General features: G+C 39.4%; 1 protein-coding gene across 1 annotated transcript in view; it reads right to left on the reverse strand.

The window, feature by feature from the left end:
• Positions 1-1528: 1528 nt before the first annotated feature.
• SSU72 (SSU72 homolog, RNA polymerase II CTD phosphatase) overlaps positions 1529-18778 on the reverse strand; it is a 195741-nt gene continuing 178491 nt past the window's right edge. Inside the window, exons 3-5 of the mRNA XM_075604805.1 lie at positions 4563-4702; positions 3780-3898; positions 1529-2128 (exon numbers count right to left, since the gene is read on the reverse strand). Of these exons, the coding sequence (XP_075460920.1) occupies positions 2027-2128; positions 3780-3898; positions 4563-4702 (361 nt within the window). The 3' untranslated portion in view covers positions 1529-2026. The remainder of the gene's footprint in view (positions 2129-3779; positions 3899-4562; positions 4703-18778) is intronic.

Raw genomic sequence — 18778 nt, forward strand, 5'->3', positions numbered from 1 at the left:
ATATGGCAACACACTAAAACAGGTCATGTTTTCAGGACACTACTTAACCAAGCAAGTTCTTTGTAATAATTTCAGCGTGGTTCAATATCAGACAAATCTTGAAAACCTGGCCTATTGTTGGTCTTTGAACCACCCTGCACCAGAATCTTACACAGTAATTCAAAGGGTGATTCCCATTGCTTTCTAGCCAACAGAGAATGTTCAATATGTATAAATAGTTTTTAGTATGGATCAGAAGCAAGAAGGGTAAACAGTTTTATTGACTCACCTGTGCCAAAAACGTGATATAAATCTTGTCAAAGCATACACGCTTATCTGGGATATATGTAAAGATAGAACAATCTCCTAGTGTCCACATATCTGGCATTGCATGAAACTTTAGACATGTAATTTCAGAGGTACACAGAAATAAATTGGTACTTTTACCACATCTTGGAAGTGTATGCTTTTTCAAATATTTACAATACCAATATTCTCAAAATCGCTTCAAGTTGAAAGTTTCCCACAACTGGAATCTAGATTGTAAATTCCACAAAAGCCTTATATATTTACAAGCATTTGACATGCATAGAAAATATGTACCATGCACTACAACAGTGGTTCCCCCAACCTTTATTTACGTTCCCCCAACTCCAAATAGATATTATTTAACAAAACAGTTGGACCGATCCAAGGCAGTATAATGTCCCGAGCTAGTGAGGGGCAACACATGCTTAATAAGGCCCCAACTGCACCTCAGAGTATGCAGACAGCATGGGTTGTATAGCCGTCAATAACTGCGGGAGCTTCCAAAGTCATGCCCCACAATGCCTTGTTGCTGTGGATACAAAGCAGTTAAATCACCTACACCAAGATGCAGTTTGAGGCCTCACTAAATGAAGAGTCCCCACAGGCTTAGGAACCCACTATACTCCCTGGGAACTGCTATTGCATTATTTTGTAGCTTAGGCCTTGGGGTTCTCAAACCACCTGTTGTAAATCACTGCACAATACAATGTTGTACATTATCCAACTGTGAAGTAAAAAATATAAGGCAGCATTATCAAAATGTAGATACGGTTCAATTCTTTAATCCCCTTTTATTTTTCAATCTTAAAAAATATAAGATATTTATATATAGATTTATATTTTCTGTAGGGTTTAAGCAACAATCCTTTTAAATGCATTTCAAAAGACCAAGGCACAAATCCACAAAAGGTGGCTGAGCTTCAGCACCCCCGACACGCAGCGATGAATGACAAACTAAAGTTGATCACCCGTTTGTGTATCTGGGCCTAAATAGGCCATCAGTAAGGATACTTGGCTGGCGAGTTAATCAATAATGCAAATGTCACCGAATAGTTTGGTGAAATGTGGTTTCCAAGTACCAGGAGCATACAAAGGGCACAATTTATTGGCTACTGGGCCTTACATTTAGGAAATGGTTTGGTGCAATAAAAATCGTGCGGGTCACGATGTGACAATCAACAGCGTTGTCTATGACATGCGACTTCTAAAATGCAAAAAAATTGTTAGAAAACAAAAACACTGCAAGACAAACCATTTTATTGGATACATTTCCAATTTATTACCTAATATTTTACAGATTTTTTTTTTTTTTAGGTCTGTCATTACAGCCTCTGAAGTCTGTGGCATTAAGCCCTTGGCTGTCAGATGGGCCTGAGAGCAATGCGTTGCTGGCCACACCAGCAGCAAAGGGGTTAAAGAGCATAAAGGACCAAAACAAAGAATTCTCATCTGGAGAAAAAAAAAAAAAAAAAAGTTTAAAAAAAAAACAAACAAAATTAAAATAACACTTTATCCAGCACAATTTTAAGTAATCTTGATTTTTTTTTTTTTTAATATCTGTGGTAGCCTATATTTTCTTTTTCATATATATATATACACAAGTTTATACATTTCCCTGCCTTTTTGGACCTGAAGGAAGGAAAAATACTTTGCAGAAGAAAAAGGAGGGGGGAAAAAAAAGGTCTTGGAAACGTAATATAACATAGGACATATTCAATGAGGCCTGAGAGGATTTGCATCAATAAAAGCAGATTGTGTGAAGAAATGTTCGTCCGCTTTTATCTTCAAACTCTTGTAACAGTTCATCAATCTCATTTTCCATGTCTTCTGTGTGCTGTATCTGAAGGCAAAATAGATGTGATCTGTTTAGTACAATGGACGTGTCAAAGATGGCACAGAAAGATGATGCAAGAGTCATGACATCAAATAGAAACTGCTCTATTTCATATGTACCACTGTATTCACAAATGTAACGTTCAATTTTACATAGGTAATAAGGCTGATGCATAGGTATGCATTACAGATCTACAGCTAGGACCAAGTCCTTAAACCCAACTACCATCTTCATTCTCATTCATTGGTTCAACTTTTTGCCAACCTCGATAAAAAATTTTTTTGTAAACTTAGGCCTCATCCATGGTGACGGAGAGCTCGCGAGCGCACAATGAGTTACATTGCAGCAATGGGAACGTCTATGCTGTGCGTGCACATCGGCAGGAGCTATGCTTGGAGAAACCTAAAAATTTGTCTTGGTAGTGCGACGGCAGGGTCACGTGAGCGGTTCGCCCAATGATGGCAAACCAGCTCCCTGACGTCACCGTCACACCCCACCCCTCCCCCCCGTCGCGTCTGCCTGCAGGACAGAAAATCTCTCCTGCTGCAGGCAAGCGTGACGCCGTGGGAAGGCTCGCACGCAGGCACCATGGACAAGGCCTTCATTATGCAATTTACTTTCTAAAATGTAAATCGGTCTCCAAGAAAAAAAACTTGAACTTTTCTTTAAGGAAGTTTCTTTTCAGTGATTTTACTGAAAAAGGTGACAAGTGTTTCCTTTCCCATGACTGATTACCAAGCAAGAGAAAAGAGGAGAAAATGGCAATTCTGCTTGTGAAATGCCTGGACCAACAGAGCGAAACATGTACTGTATACAACCCTCTTGTGATTTTAGATGGTTTCATCCAAGTGTGAGATATCAGTTAGCAACAAACAGTGGAATATTATTTCTGGAGATGAGAAAACAGAACTACAATAAACGGATAATACCTTTTAATAAATTCCCTATCTGGTCTTTTCTACTACCCAAGTGCACTTGTTATATTAAACCAACATTGAATTTAGGGGTTTATTCACTCAAGGGTGATAGATAGTACTGATCTTTATGCAGGAATGTGGAGCTCATTTGTATTAATACTCTATTAGCATCATCTGAGCTGGAAGGTCCCCAGAACGGAATTATGCTACTTACAGCTCAATACGAGAAATAACAGGGCCACAGTGGTCAGTGTCACATTAGACATGAATACAAAACTGCAATGGCATTGGGAGAGTTCACAGCTTCCCATATTTGTGACCCTGGTGGCCATATTAGCATTCCTTTCAGTGGCAGAGGGGAAAGCAACGCATTGGAAAGTGTTTATTTGCCCCTGTGTTTCAGCCGGTTCATTTTATTCGTACATTAAAAGCTTAACATCTCTAAAAGCTTAACATCTCAGAAACCAGACACTCAGAACTGCATGTATCGCTGATCAACTGATATGTTAATATGTGGGGGTGGGAGGGGAGCAGTGGCATTTCTCGCACCAAACAGCTTAGCTGCTCAGATTACCAGCCTTATTTGAGTGTAGGATTGATGCCAAACTTGCAGCCTTATTGGTTTATAGCCAAATTGCCCAATGCGGTGTTAAATGTAAAATGGGCAAATTAGAACACACCAAGGTTAAATAAAACCAGAATATCTTAATTTCAGGCAAGACTTCAGACAAGGTACTTACACATTGGCAAAGCTCACAAATCAGGAAAGCTCCTAAAGTGGCTTCTTCGTGGTTATCCTGAATATCAACATTTATCACGTGCACTGGCTGGCATGTCTCTTGTTCTCTAGAATTCAAATCTAAAAATAAAAAAAGGGAAGAACATGGCATGGGAATGAGACGTTGTGAAATACTAATCACACTGATTAAAATCCTAAGAAATTACAAACTTAGCTTATCCCAAAAGATGGTAAAAAGTCCAATCAACAATTAGGTTTTTATCACGAGAACTACCACAACTGGTGAACTGATGGACAATGTTCTGATCTGTGCCATTAAGTCGAGTAGAAGAACAGTTATGTACAGCAGCTTTGTTCTCCAAGGAACACAGTGGAAAATATCACCAGGTTGCCATCTCAAGTGACATGACTGTCATCACTCGCTACTGTGTATGTCAAAGTGGCTAAAATTAGAAAGGGCTGACGCACAAAGTCAGCAAGAGCATTCTAAAGCAATAGAAGGCTGCAGACATGAGACCAATAAACCCCACTGTGTTCTAAATGAAACCTTCTGTCAGGGATTAAAAGAGGCTGCTGATTGGTTAAGGGGGAGCACTTTATACTGGCTCCGAAACACATCTTTATCTTTATCGTAGAAGACATTCTTGCGTTTAACTCAACACATTTTTATTTATCTCAAGAAAGCACCCAACTATCCTTTAAATTTCACATACACATCTAACCATTTCAGTGTTGTCCACTAAAGGGCCATGCAAATCTACCAGGTATTTTGATGGATTCTTACCTTCTACTACTTGATCATAGACTCTTTCTTCACAGGTAATAACCAGGTCAAACAAATCTTTACAGTTCTGGAACCTTTCCGGCCGTGGCTTGATCCTTTTGTTTCTATCCAACATGTGCAAAATTCCATTTTGTGTGTATCTGAATTTGCTTGCGTTAAGGAACCTTGGAATCAAATGGGTCTTAAATAATTCACAGAATTACTAATCATTAACTCACATATTGAACCTAGAAAGATTAATCCTTTTTCTGTGCTCTCATAAGGATCTCTATTATAGATGTTATGAGTAATAATTATACACATACCATAGTGTAACTGTATACAACAATCGTTGTATTACAAACAGTTATTGTGTGCGACATTGCTTTATTTAGATGACAGGACAAAGGCAAATCACTACAGTTTTTGAAAACAATTCTAAGATGTAGAAATCTATTCAAGAATATGTATATTCATTAGGGTGAAGTATCAATTATGAACGGCCAGTCTCTTAAATGGCTGTTGAAGATCGATGATGGATACAGAACTTTAGTAAATAGACCTCTACATGTATTAGGAGTTGGAAGAAGTCTGTTTGAATCTGAAGTACTGTCCAAGGCCTAATCGAACAATATTGCAGCTATTATAGCAGATCTGCAATGGCAGGAGACTGGTGGCTGTTTTAAGAGGCTAATACTGTATCTGCATTGGTCCAAGAAAGAGCAAGATACTTTGTGGGCTGTGATGCATTTTAATGGATAAACATCATCCAAGGTGGTCTTGCGCATAAGATTGAGACAGAAGAAGTCTCAATCTGATGGAGATCTCTGCAGTCTTGAAAGTTCATGCACAAGACAACTTTGTACAATTGAACGGTTGGCCCATCAAAAAAAAAAACAAAAAAAATGCGGAGGAGGTGGTCAAAGGGGTTGATGATGGTGGTGCTACCAAAGTCAAATGTACTCACTATCCAGAAATGCATTCAGTGAAATAAAAAGATTGCAGACACCACAACATTTCAGGTCCTAACAGGACCAGCCATCAAGCAGGTCCATTAAAAAGGTTTCACAGCCAACTAGGTATATAATAGGCTACAGGAAGGCATAACAGCGTAAATATATTTACGGAGTTGTTAATGGAAGAAAACGTGCGAAGCTCAGCAACTTTCCGAATTATACTTCCTACGGGGCAAAATAAGACCCACATGGATGGTTCAGTGTATTTTGCCAAGAGAAATAAACGCACCAGACAACTCTCAAGTATTATTACTTAAGCCCAATGGCAGACACTTCACAAATACTGCAAAATGCGATTAAAAAGCCAACACCAAGAAATTGATGAAGGATTTAATAGACATACAAAACTACTTTTTTTTTTTTTGCATGTCCTAAAACATTTTAGAAAGTGACTCCATGGTGACACGCTTCGAAAAAAGAAAGAAAAACTACTACGAACCCACACTAAATGTATATATACACACAGTACATAAACAGAACATAAGACTCAGTCACCTGAAATGGCAGGAAATTTCTAAATGTGATAAAGTGACAGGACAGAATGAGATTGTATTTAATATTGTTATGTATTATAGTATTAATGCTACATTGTTAGCATTTCTACAATAGCATCTGTCAAGTTATACAAATGAAATAGCTGGTGCCTCAACCGAAACAAAGTTTAAAAGCAGCACTGCATGCAATAATCATTGCGGTTAGAGATTTGACTATGATCAATTATAGACAGCCCGACATGGCCCAAAGATCGGAGATTAAAATTGTACAATGTCTACCTTTGTGGCATCTAGGTGTGAATGAGCTATTTCATTATACCATCATAGCAATGACTACCTCTTGTGTTACTGCACATCAGTGTTTTAAGGTATTGTATGAGAGCTGTTATTAGATGCAAAACCTGACAGGCGTGTACATTCCTTGATTGTATTAATTACTTCTCTGCATTTTTGTAATATACTTACATTTTACGCAATTAAAGAATACGCCAAGCTAAATGTATTCTGTCAAACAGAATTTTGAAAGGTAAACACATTGCAACATAAAACAAAATGGGGGAAAAGTTTCCTTTAGAACAGAGGTGGGCAACCCTGTCGCCAATCGCCACAAGTGGCGAATTGGCCATGAAAGTGTGGCGAATTTGAGTTTGACAGTTCCCACAGTAAAATAAACTTTTTCCTGACGGCGTGTGCTGGTTTCCGCTTTCTGAATGAGTCAACGAAGTGAACCAGCAGCAGGTGATAGTGCTGAGGTGAGGGAACCAGCAGCAGGTGATAGTGCTGAGGTGAGGGAACCAGCAGCAGGTGATAGTGCTGAGGTGAGGGAAGCAGCAGCAGGCGATAGTGCTGAGGTGAGTGACGCCGACGAACAGTGTGTGTGTTTTAAATGTTCGATTGAGCAACCCAATTTCTCAATTTTTACATGCTGTGGTGATTTTCACTTCTCATTCGCCACACCTGTGTCTACATTGAAAAATAGGTTGCCCACTTCTGCTTTAGAACATCTTAAGAAAAAAATATTCCTCAAGCTATATAAGAGAGTAACTCGGGAGAAACTACATATATGACCCCAGATTCCCCCCAACCCACATCCTCATCTAAGGCCTTGTTTATATAAAGACTCGTTTTAACGATGTACAGGTACTTTTGTTATGGAGTTCTGCAACTAACTAGTATTCATATTAGTAACCATTAGCTTAATATATTATTTCAATTATATTTGAGAACTTCAAATGACTACATGTTAAAGTATTCTGTATAATATAACAATTCTGCCCATGCTCTGTGCAACGCTGATGTCGTCGTCGTCCCTTTTCTGTACCCTTACACTAACCTCCCGCCTCCATTATGAAAAATAAAAAAACATAATAAAATTTGTTAACCAAAATAACTCTTCTAGAGGGATTTAGGAAGTGTGTAATATTGATGTCATTTTTTTTTTTTAAAAAGCAGCTATTAAAACCAGTACAGGTGATGCACTATTCTGTGTAAAAAGTTATGCAAAATATGCAGGCAACGCATGAAAATTTGCTGCTATTTTGCCACAAGCTTAATGAAAATGTGGCTTTCCTTGGAAACTGAATTCTTCAGTCACTTTTAGATAAAATGTGTCTACAGTGAGTTCCCATCTTGCACCCCGCGAAGTAGTTTTAAAGCAGCACTGTAGGTTCATGCAAGTAAAAAAAGGTTTAAACGTACTAAACTATTGAGCAAGTTCTATCCATGGTAATTTTTCACAAATCGAATTCTAAATGAAAGAGATGGCCTACCGATGAGTGGCTATCCATCTTAAAAAGGGGCAATCCCACAGTCGGACAGTTGAATTTCTTGGCGGGGTGGGATAGGGAACCCTGGCTGTTTAAGCATTTGCTAAACACTATGACAAAATCGGAGTAAAGGGAGGAGCCAGAGGCAAATTGCTTTCAACACGAACTTAAAAAAATAAAATTAAAAAAACAAATAACTTGTGGCAGATTTGGGTAAATTAAATAATAATTAAATTTAAAAAAATACATCAATTACCCAGATAAGACCCCTGAAACATGTCACTGGAATCTGTTCACTTTGGTCCTAGGGGGATTGACTTATTCCCATATGAGAACGTTGCTTTTTATGAAATTTGGAACTTTAAAAGCGATATGAATGCATATTGGCCCTTGTGGATTTTGCAGTACTATGAGTACTCCACATTGTGTTGCAGGTTGTAAATAGGGTTGCCAGGTGTCCAGTATTGAACCGGACTGCCCTGTATTTTGACATTGTCTAGTAAAAAATTAGAGGTATTACAGGACATGTATGTGTCCAGTGTTAACTCTCTGGACATAGCGACTTGACCTGCATGGGGGGCCGCGGATTTCCCTGAGCAGGGAGAGAGCAGGGCTATTGCTAGGTGGCTGGGCAGTTTCCTCCATCCTGATTGGCAGCTGGGTAATGCAGCCAATCAGGAGGAGCTGTCCGGAGCCGGAGGGTGGGGCCAAGGAGAGAAGGAAACAGCATGGTGAGGAGAGGTGTGTGTCGAGCATGTCGCACCTTTCACCAGTGTGTCCACTATTTTTCGGAGAGGCCACCTAGCAACCTAGTTGTAACACATTCTTCTAATGACAATGTTTTCTGAACGTAGATCACATTTTATTACAATGTTATCCACATTTTCATGAAATGACCAAGGCTACATTTGGATGAAGGAAAATAATTGGACCTAAACTAATCTAATAATGGAATCATTGGAAGTGTCTGGATGGTACACATCTGCAACTTTCTATACATTTAATCTAAGTTTCTTACCTTGGATGTAGACCAGTGTAGATTGTAGTTCCATTTGGATTTAATAGACCGATACTTAGGGGGTTATTCATTAAAAACAGAGATAGTGCCGACTACAGCTCCATCGCACAAACTGCCGCTGACTTCAATGGGAGTTTCTGTGCCTTTATCCGCACTCACAGTTAAATGTAGAACCCACTTTATGTTAATTTTGTCCCATTTATTGTTGAAAAACAGGGAGATTCATTATTTTATTTTCTACAGATCAAAAACAATTCTGTCATACTAAATTATCCATTTTAGGGAATAAAACATTAGAAATTTAATTTGCAGTGGGCAAACATTCCATGGACCCTAACGTTTTGTGGAAATAGGATTTACTAAAGGAAAAGTTTTCATTTTTTTCTGGTAAGGAATTATATATATAATTATATAATTATATAATAATATAATATATATTTTCATCAAGCTATGTAAGAGAGTAACAACTCATGGGAGATGCTACAGAAATGCAGCCAAGTAAACGGTACGTTAGGCCGCGCTTATAGTGCCGGCGACGGTGACGTCACGCTGCGGTTGCTGGAAACATCAAATTAAAGTGACTTCCAGTGATCGCGACCAAGATGTCGCGCCGCTCCTACTATAAGCACACGCGTCGCCGTCAATACATTTGTTTTGAAGCGACATCACGTCGCCGGCACTATAAGCGCAGCCTTAGAGATGCTGTGCTACGTTTGCCGATTTAACGGCACAAAATGTTGCATGCGATAATTTCACAAAGTTGGTTCTCCAAGATAAATATATTCATAAGTTGCGCATACAAACTGGTTCGCAGCTTGCGCTCTAAATTTGCTATCACTACATGCACATACTAAACCAGAACGCCATCTCCTCTTAGTGCACTTTATTTTAAGTTACAGTGCACGGAGCCGGTTTCTTTTTTCACTTCGTTTTTAAACCTTTCTTTTTCTGGTTGGTCACTTGGCCAACCAGATGTTGCATATACTCAGTTTTAAAGGTTTAAAATATTGTATTTCTCTACGGCAACTAATAGGTTAATCATTTGTCATAAAAAGGTTTCATGAGAAAAGACTTGTTGGTGTACAAGTTTTTTTTTATGCTAAGCATGTGGGCTGTGTACTTTAAAGCAGCAATCCCTGTTTAAAATGAAAGTGAGGTGGTTACATACCCTCGCAGATGGGATGTGGTGACCAGTTTGTATTTTTTCAAAACAATATTTTTTGCTTTGTTTTTCACCTGCTTTGAGTACCAGGGATGCTTCTGTTTGCTTAATATGTGAAGGGGGTTGACCCTCGTAGGACATTGAAGGTATAATTTCATGAAGAAAAAGTGCAACCACAGAGCGTAAATGGTTTGCATTGTTAAATTGTCTCTACCAGTATATTAATATATATAAGTATATATATATATATAAATATATATATATATATATATGCAAATACAACTGTATGCTCACCTGCATGTCTTAGGCAGGTCTGCAACCCCGCCTTCCCCCATTATCATCCAGCATACAGCACTTCCACTGCAGCAAGGGAGGGTTTTTGTCACTTTTTTTACTCACCATAACTTAACTCAGTATTATAATTATATATATATATATATATATATATATATATATATATATAAATATAAATGTACTAATGAGAAAAAAATATATATCAATAGAGGGTATCAATACTATAACTATTGTGTACTTAACAAATTCCTATGCTAATTTCAGTGGTTACATTTAAGAAAATGGTGCAAATTTTTTTTTTTTACACTACTTGTTGTAAATACTTCAAACAAAAATGTACACTTTATGGCCACTATAGATTATAGATCCTGAATGGGTGCAAATTCAGCAAATCTGTCAGGGCTTTAAATCAGACACTTCACCCTAAAAAGCTATTCTGCAGGGTAGCTAAAAATCGAAATTTGGAGCCGAAATACTGTACCATATCAACAGATTTAGGTTTGATATGTTCAAACATTAGCAGAAAACGATTTGGGAGTTAGAAAATAAGAACTTTAATCTATCAAGTTAACAGGAACTGCCTTAGTGACATAACCAGGTGCTGCATTTATGTAGAGAAAGTATGTTCACGTGAAGTCAGATATAGACCATCACAGCATGAATCAAACAACACTGATGAGAATATATTTTTGTTAAATGTGACATTTTATTGGCCCAACACAATATACAAACACAGTAAATGAGCCAGAGACTATACACAGGCCTTATTCCTCACAGTCCTTGGAATCTACAGTGTTGATTGCTACTGTGCTGCATCAACTATAATTAGGGTGACCATTCGTACCGGTTTTACCGGTACAGTCCCGGTTTTTTGAGGCCTGTCCCGGTTTCTGTCCCTGGTCCCGGTATTGCGGGGCAGCGGCGGTGAGGAGAATGCGGCGGCCGGTAAGTATTTTGTATGTGTGTGTGAGAATGCTGCCGGGGGGACTGAACGATGGAGAATGCCGGGGGCGGGACTTAGAATGCCGGCCGGCCTGTAGGGGATTGGATGAATGATGATGCCGGGGGCGGGACTTAGAATGCCGGCCGGCCCGCAAGGGATTGGTCGCAGGCATGTCAGAGGAAGCCGGGGGCGGGGCTTCCGCTTTGTGAAGCGCACACGTAACTGACTGCCTTCCCGCTCCCGGCTCCTGTGCGCGGTGAGTGTCCCCCTTCTGTCACCGGGTCCTAGCCGGGGGGGGGGGGTGCGCAATAGGAGGTGGTAGCGGGGGTGCGCCTGCCCTTGCCCCCCGGAGCGCGCGCCTGCCTTTGTCCCCCGGCGCGCGCCTACCTTTGCCCCCTGGCGCGCGCGCCTGCCTTTGCCCCCCGGCGCGCGCGCCTGCCTTTGCCCCCCGGCGCTCACTTCCCCCCGTCCACTTGGTGTGGGAGATAGGCTCGGGGACGGGCAGTGGTGGCTGCGCGTTGTGCGGGCGGTGCGTATGTGGGTGTGTGTGTGTATCAGTGGGTGTGTGTGTGTGTATCAGTGGGTGTGTGTGTGTATCAGTGTGTGTGGCTATCAGTGGGTGTGTGTGGGTGTGTGTATCAGTGGGTGTGTGTGGGTGTGTGTATCAGTGGGTGTGTGTGTGTATCAGTGGGTGTGTGTGTATCAGTGGGTGTGGGTGTATCAGTGGGTGTGGGTGTATCAGTGGGTGTGGGTGTATCAGTGGGTGTGGGTGTATCAGTGGGTGTGGGTGTATCAGTGTGTGTGGGTGTATCAGTGTGTGTGTGTGTGTGTGTGTATCAGTGGGTGTGTGTGTGTATCAGTGGGTGTGTGTGTGTGTGTGTGTGTATCAGTGGGTGTGTGTGTGTGTGTGTGTGTGTGTGTATCAGGGTGTGTGTGTATGTGTGTGTGTATCAGTGGGTGTGTGTGTATCAGTGTGTGTGGGTGTGTGTGTGTATCAGTGGGTGTGTGTGTATCAGGGTGTGTGTGTGTGTGTGTATCAGGGTGTGTGTGTGTGTATCAGTAGGTGTGTGTGTATCAGTGGGTGTGTGTGTATCAGTGGGTGTGTGTGTATCAGTGGGTGTGTGTGTATCAGTGGGTGTGTGTGTATCAGTGGGTGTGTGTGTATCAGTGGGTGTGTGTGTGTGTGTGTGTATCAGTGGGGGTGTGTGTGTATCAGTGGGGGTGTGTGTGTGTGTATCAGTGTGTGTGTGTGTGTGTATCAGTGTGTGTGTGTGTGTGTGTATCAGTGTGTGTGTGTGTGTGTGTATCAGTGTGTGTGTGTGTGTGTGTATCAGTGGGGGTGTGTGTGTATCGGGTGTGTGTGTGTGTATCAGGGGGTGTGTGTGTGTGTGTGTGTATCAGTGGGCGTGTGTGTGTAGGTGTGTGTGTATCAGTGTGTGTGTGTGTATCAGTGAGTGTGTGTGTGTATCAGTGAGTGTGTGTGTGTGTATCAGTGGGTGTGTGTGTGTGTATCAGTGTGTGTGTGTGTGTGTGTGTATCAGTGTGTGTGTGGGTGTGTATCGGTGGGTGTGTGTATCAGTGGGTGTGGGTATCAGTGGGTGGGGGTGTGTGTGTATCAGTGGGTTGGGTGGGTGGGTGTGTATCAGTGGGTGGGTGTGAGTATGAGTGGGTGGGTGTGGGTATCAGTGGTTGTGGGTATCAGTGGGTGGGGGTGTGTGTGTGTATCAGTGGGCTGGGTGGGTGTGTCAGTGTGTGTGTATGTGTGTATCAGTGGGTGTGTCTCTCCCCCCCTCTCTCCCTCTACCCGTCTCCCTTTCTGTCTCATCTTAGCTACCGTATACCTACACTGAAGTAACCCGCCCTGCTTTCTTCCAGATCTGACTCAAGTTTCACACGGGCGACATCGGAAGACAGGTAGGGAACACCTCCCCTCCAGTATAGTACCTTGAGGGACTGCGGATCAGGTAAGATCCCATCCGGGATTGCTGCTTTAGAAATTGTGAAGAGGGGGCGTCCTGACAATGGTTAAGGGGTACAGAAGTCATTCACATCTGGCTTTTTTTTTGTTCGATTAGTGAGGCCATCCGAGACACACACACACCACACACACCACACACCACACACCCCACACACACACGTAACTAGGACTAATGGTAGTAAAGTATAAGTGTAATACAATATATAAACTGTTAATGTAAAAAAAAAAAATTGTGTCCCGGTTTTTCATTTTCAAAATCTGGTCACCCTAACTATAATACAAGAAACAAATGTCCCAAACATGATATTTCTTTTTGTTTTTCTGGACCAAGACAACACTAATATTTTAACCAGATATCGGATTTGTATTGCAGGGGAGGTAATGTAAATGTTTAATTTTATATTGAAAAGTATATAAATACTCTGATACCGCGAAGTTCGATTATGAAGATTGATGATGGATGGATGTATGTATCTGTTAAGCACTTAACATTTTAGAGCTAGCTTTAAAATGAGACTGGTACCCTAATATATATTTCCTAGCAAAATATTTTATAAATACTTTGAACAATCCCCATCATTCATATTTTCAAGGTGGAGGATGCGGCTATCAGAAATACATTTGACTATTTTTTACATTTCTTATTTCTATAGATCTAGTAAATGGATTGGCAGCAGATCAATCTTTCCTCTAGCTCAACTAACTAAACCGGGCGAAAAACACTTCTATTAAGAAATAGCTGGCCTAAGAATTAAAATGAGGAAATGCACACATTCTACCATTTACTTGGAGAAGAAACACACCTACTCTTTTTGCAGGTTTTTAGCTACTTTTTAAAAGGCCGCTAGGTCTTTTTTTTTCTAAAAAATAGTTTGAGGCCTCCACAAATTCTTATTTTATCCCAATTCTCCATGAGAATCAGGAACACATTTTTTCAGATTTAAGATTGTATAAAAATTAAAGCTTTTTTAAAAATTGCTTTAACAGTTGAGATTATGGCAAAAATGCGCACACCCATATGAAATGTGTGCATGTTCATGGGATAGCAATTTAAAGAACTATCAGAGACACACTAAGTGTACACCGTCTCTCTCAGTGGGTATATGCATTTGTTAATTACCAATGGGCAGTACTTGTTAGATGACAACACACCATTTCCAGACCTTCTGGCCAATTTTCTAAATGGAAGGAAATTTAATATTTAGCTTGAAAGAAAATGCATGTTTTTTTTAATTTTATATATACAAAAATCCTTATTTTTAATACAAATGAAAAGAACCTAGACCCCATCTCTTCTGGAAACCTGAGACAGGGGTTCACACATGCTGGTCCGCATGCTGCCAGGATGGCACGAGCACTATATTCTGAACATACAAGTTGAGATATAAAGCTAATTGGGCATTGGCGTAAAATCTTGAAATGGGTAGGATTGCCATCAAATGAGACTTCACAGGCTTACATCCGAAGAGTAGACTTATACGGCTTTAAAACCTTGCGTTGTATATCTTATGGGATTGTCATACTGGCCCGACAAAAAGATATCAGGGTACACAAGAAAATCCATCCTTAAATTGCCACATCTCTTACAAATAAAAAGGTCTGATGGTGTGTCAATACTTGCACAGTCTCCGCATTCACCTGCCACTATTTTTTCCATTTTCTTCATTAATCATTAAAGCAAATAGAAGTTAAAACTTCTTACTTACAGGCTTTGCCCTTACCATAGTAATCTCCTGTCTCAGAACGTCAGTTTTAGCTTTTTCTCTGACTAGTGTTAGTTGAAATTAAGTGTGGTAATAAAGGACTTCTCTTGTTGCTCTATAAACAGATGGCCAAACTCCACAGCCATCCAGGGGTAAAAATAGGATATTCCATCTATACAAATCATACGCTTATTAAATGAAAATGGTAATTATGCATGCAGCTTTGCATTCAGGAGAGATGCTGAAAACAGGTCCTGTCTGTGCACTTGGCTTGGAGTCAGACAACACAGAGGTAACAGGACAGTTAGAAGACTATTGTCAACAATTATAACTACTGTACTTAGTTGATGCTGCTTACACAAAACTGTAGGATAGCTAGTCTACAATTAACAAATAAAAAAAATTAAAAAATCTAGTGCTTCATCGGGTAAATTTTAAGGAATAGAAAGAATACTCAAATGTTAGAAAAGCATATGTCCCAATGCCAAAGATTACATAACATCACCTGTTTTTAAGACTGATTCACAGGTCTTGGAAAAGTATAGATGCAGAAATAAAGTTAGTAAGTAACTTCTTGGCAACTGAAGCATAGGCAGTGGAATGTGCAAAATACAGTTTGTGCTACATACAGTTCCACAAAGGACCAAAGCACACCAACGGCGCCGGTGGAGGCTTAGGTTAGAACTAGGTCACCTGGCATTACAGAAAGAAATAAAAACCTTGGGATTGAAGCAGAGTGGTCATTTATGATCACCCCTTGCCCCTAATATATTTTTTAAAATAATAATATATATATAAATATATATATATCTCAAACTAGTTGTAATTTAAAATATGTATACATGAAAAATATGTATACATGAAAAATATGTATACATGAAAAATATGTATACATGAAAAATATGTATACATGAAAAATATGTATACTTGAAAAATATGTATACTTGAAAAATATGTATACTTGAAAAATATGTATACTTGAAAAATATGTATACTTGAAAAATATGTATACTTGAAAAATATGTATACTTGAAAAATATGTATACTTGAAAAATATGTATACTTGAAAAATATGTATACTTGAAAAATATGTATACTTGGCTTTAAAATTAAAAATAAAATGCATCACCTCCGTAAAAACCCATTTCGCATCACTACAATTAGCTGGTGAAAAAGCAGTACGTGGGGACGAAAGAGAGGGGAGTACGAAAAACAAAAAAACACCTCCATATTTAGGGATAAACACTGGTTCGAGTAGATTGCCCAATTGAGTGAACTAATACAAGTAACATGTTGGAGTAACATCTGGCCGATTAATGCCTTTTGTACCAAAATGACACCTATAAGCATTTGAAAATACTCTTAAAGCAGAGGGTTTCGAGGGTTTTGATTCCTTCTGGCTGTCCCTTTAACTGTGCAAGCACTTGCTGAAACAAGAGCCCACTCTCTACCCCTGCTCTTGTTATTGGCTCTGAGGACAGGGTGGAATAAGGGTAAACAGAACAGTTGGTTGACAAACATTTCCTCATTCAAATGCCACTGAGACATTCAGCTTGTAACGCATTTCCCAAAAAATAAAAGTGGACAAACCTTTGCAATTAGTATGGTTAGAATGGTTTAGGGAAGCCAATAACAATGTTCAATTCTTTACAAAAGTATGTCTTCTGCCTGGATACATGGGATTGCACCTTTAAGTAGATATAGATCAGAGGAGCTGAGCTGAATGCAGTTGGATGAAAGGCCGACAATGTCACCAATAACTGCTTAAGTCTGGAACTGGCGTCAAGTTATACTCGTCACAGGAAACAAGCGGTTTTCTTAATGTAATGGGATGTTATAATTCTTGCCCCCTTACTCAGTATAGTTAGTGCAGGAACAGTTAATGCATTAACATGCATACACTTAAACCGACGCACATTGACGACTGTTACACCACTCCTCACTATATGGACTAGTGGCCCTAGGGTGTTGGTTGGTGCAGACCGCTTTTGAGAGGTCACTTGGTCTGCACATTTAGTGAATCGTAGACTAAGAAGACAATTCAATACGAAGAGTTGATCTGCCGAATATCTTCATTAGTCAGTGAATTTTCCTTTAAGATCATATTGAATTAGTCACTAAGAGGGAGTCATGAATATCCATGCAATGGAATAAACTAAAAACAGGCTAAAGCAGTTATCTTGATATTTTCTCCTCCGATATTAGCGTACATGAATAACTTACCACAAAGTGACAAGTTTACAGTTGCCAGGAATTACTAACTAATCAAAGAGACTGCTACTGTAACACAGAAAAAACTATACACGAGTATTTTTGACGTCTTGTATTGTAATTAAACTGATCAGTAATTGTAACCAATGCGCAAACTCACCCATAGTCTTAGATTTGTGTCACTAAATATTTTTATTGTCCATCATAGAGTAAGATAGTAGGTTACATTATTATTTTAGTGATTGGGATTTCATCATTGAGCCCCATTAAAGCCAAATGTTATTTAAATAAATACAAATTATGTCATCTTAATAGCATTCATATGCCATACTCCAAACATTTAATAATGTAATTGAATGGAAAATATAGTTTATGACTAGAATTTCAATAAGGCTAAATTGTATTTTTAGTTTTCAAACTGCCCTGGCTTTTGATTTTTTTTACATTTTTAATTACCATTAAGCCATTCTCCTGACAAAGCTTCTCTCATCACTTAACTTATTAACAAAAAATGATTAAAACCCCCAATGAAAAATAGTCTTAATGGCCACAATTCATTGTAGTTTAAAAAGGTGCAGCAACATGCATCAGACCTAATAAAGTAAAGGAAGTCAAGACTTTAAACAGTAAAACAAATGCAAAACAAACCTCAATAAATAAATACATTGCTTTTGATATCGGGGTCCTATTTAGAAAAAAATGCTAGAGCAATCTTGAAGTTGCAACTGGCAAAACTTAATTAACTTAAATTTATTTATCTGCCTTGCAATTAAGTTTGGTTGAGTCCACCATGAAGAATAAAACATTGCGCTAACTACATTGGGCTGTACCTTTAAAGAAAAAACAAACAAAAAATAACTACACAAATTGTCAACATTTGCATGTGACAATATACTGTGCCCTACCTTAAGATATTTATTTCCATGAGGCCTTCAGGCGGACAGCAGTTATAATTGAATTACAGCGAAGGGTGCATTTTACTTAGCAGATTAGCCAAGTTACCGTCATCTTTGCATGCCTGCCCGAACCGTTGATATTTGTCTCCATTGCAGAGTGAATTACCTGCAAATCTTTATCAAATCCTTGCACTGCAAGAGTGCAGACACTCAAGAAGGATGTTAAAAAGGTTAAGAAGGTTTTGGTTATTTTTTTAGCCTTACACACTGGAGAAAAAAAGAAAAGAAAAAAAAAAAAAGATGATAAATAAAAAAAAAGTGATCTTTGCACTTTAACATGCAGCAGAAGCTGCCAACCATGCAGGGCTTTCATGTAGCTCAGGGTGAGTACTTGTCACAAAATAAATAAGGTACAAGAATATGTATGTTCTATCCAACAAGGTGTCAAGAACAGGTTAAAAGGTACAGTCCTACATAAAACCAAACTCAATGACAGTAGCACAAGTTGTGAGATTGTGTAGACACACGGACACACGGACACACACGGACACACACGGACACACACGGACACACACGGACACACACGGACACACACGGACACACACGGACACACACGGACACTTCTACAAATGTTATTAAACTTTTTTGCGTTGAGACATACAGAGACAGACAGACTTTACTGGCCGGCTGAAAATTATCCCACCTATCTGATCCCCCTCCCACAACTGAACGTGTGCAAAATGGATATCATCATCG

The sequence above is a fragment of the Ascaphus truei genome, chromosome 6, assembly GCF_040206685.1.
Source record: "Ascaphus truei isolate aAscTru1 chromosome 6, aAscTru1.hap1, whole genome shotgun sequence".
NCBI lineage: Eukaryota > Metazoa > Chordata > Amphibia > Anura > Ascaphidae > Ascaphus > Ascaphus truei.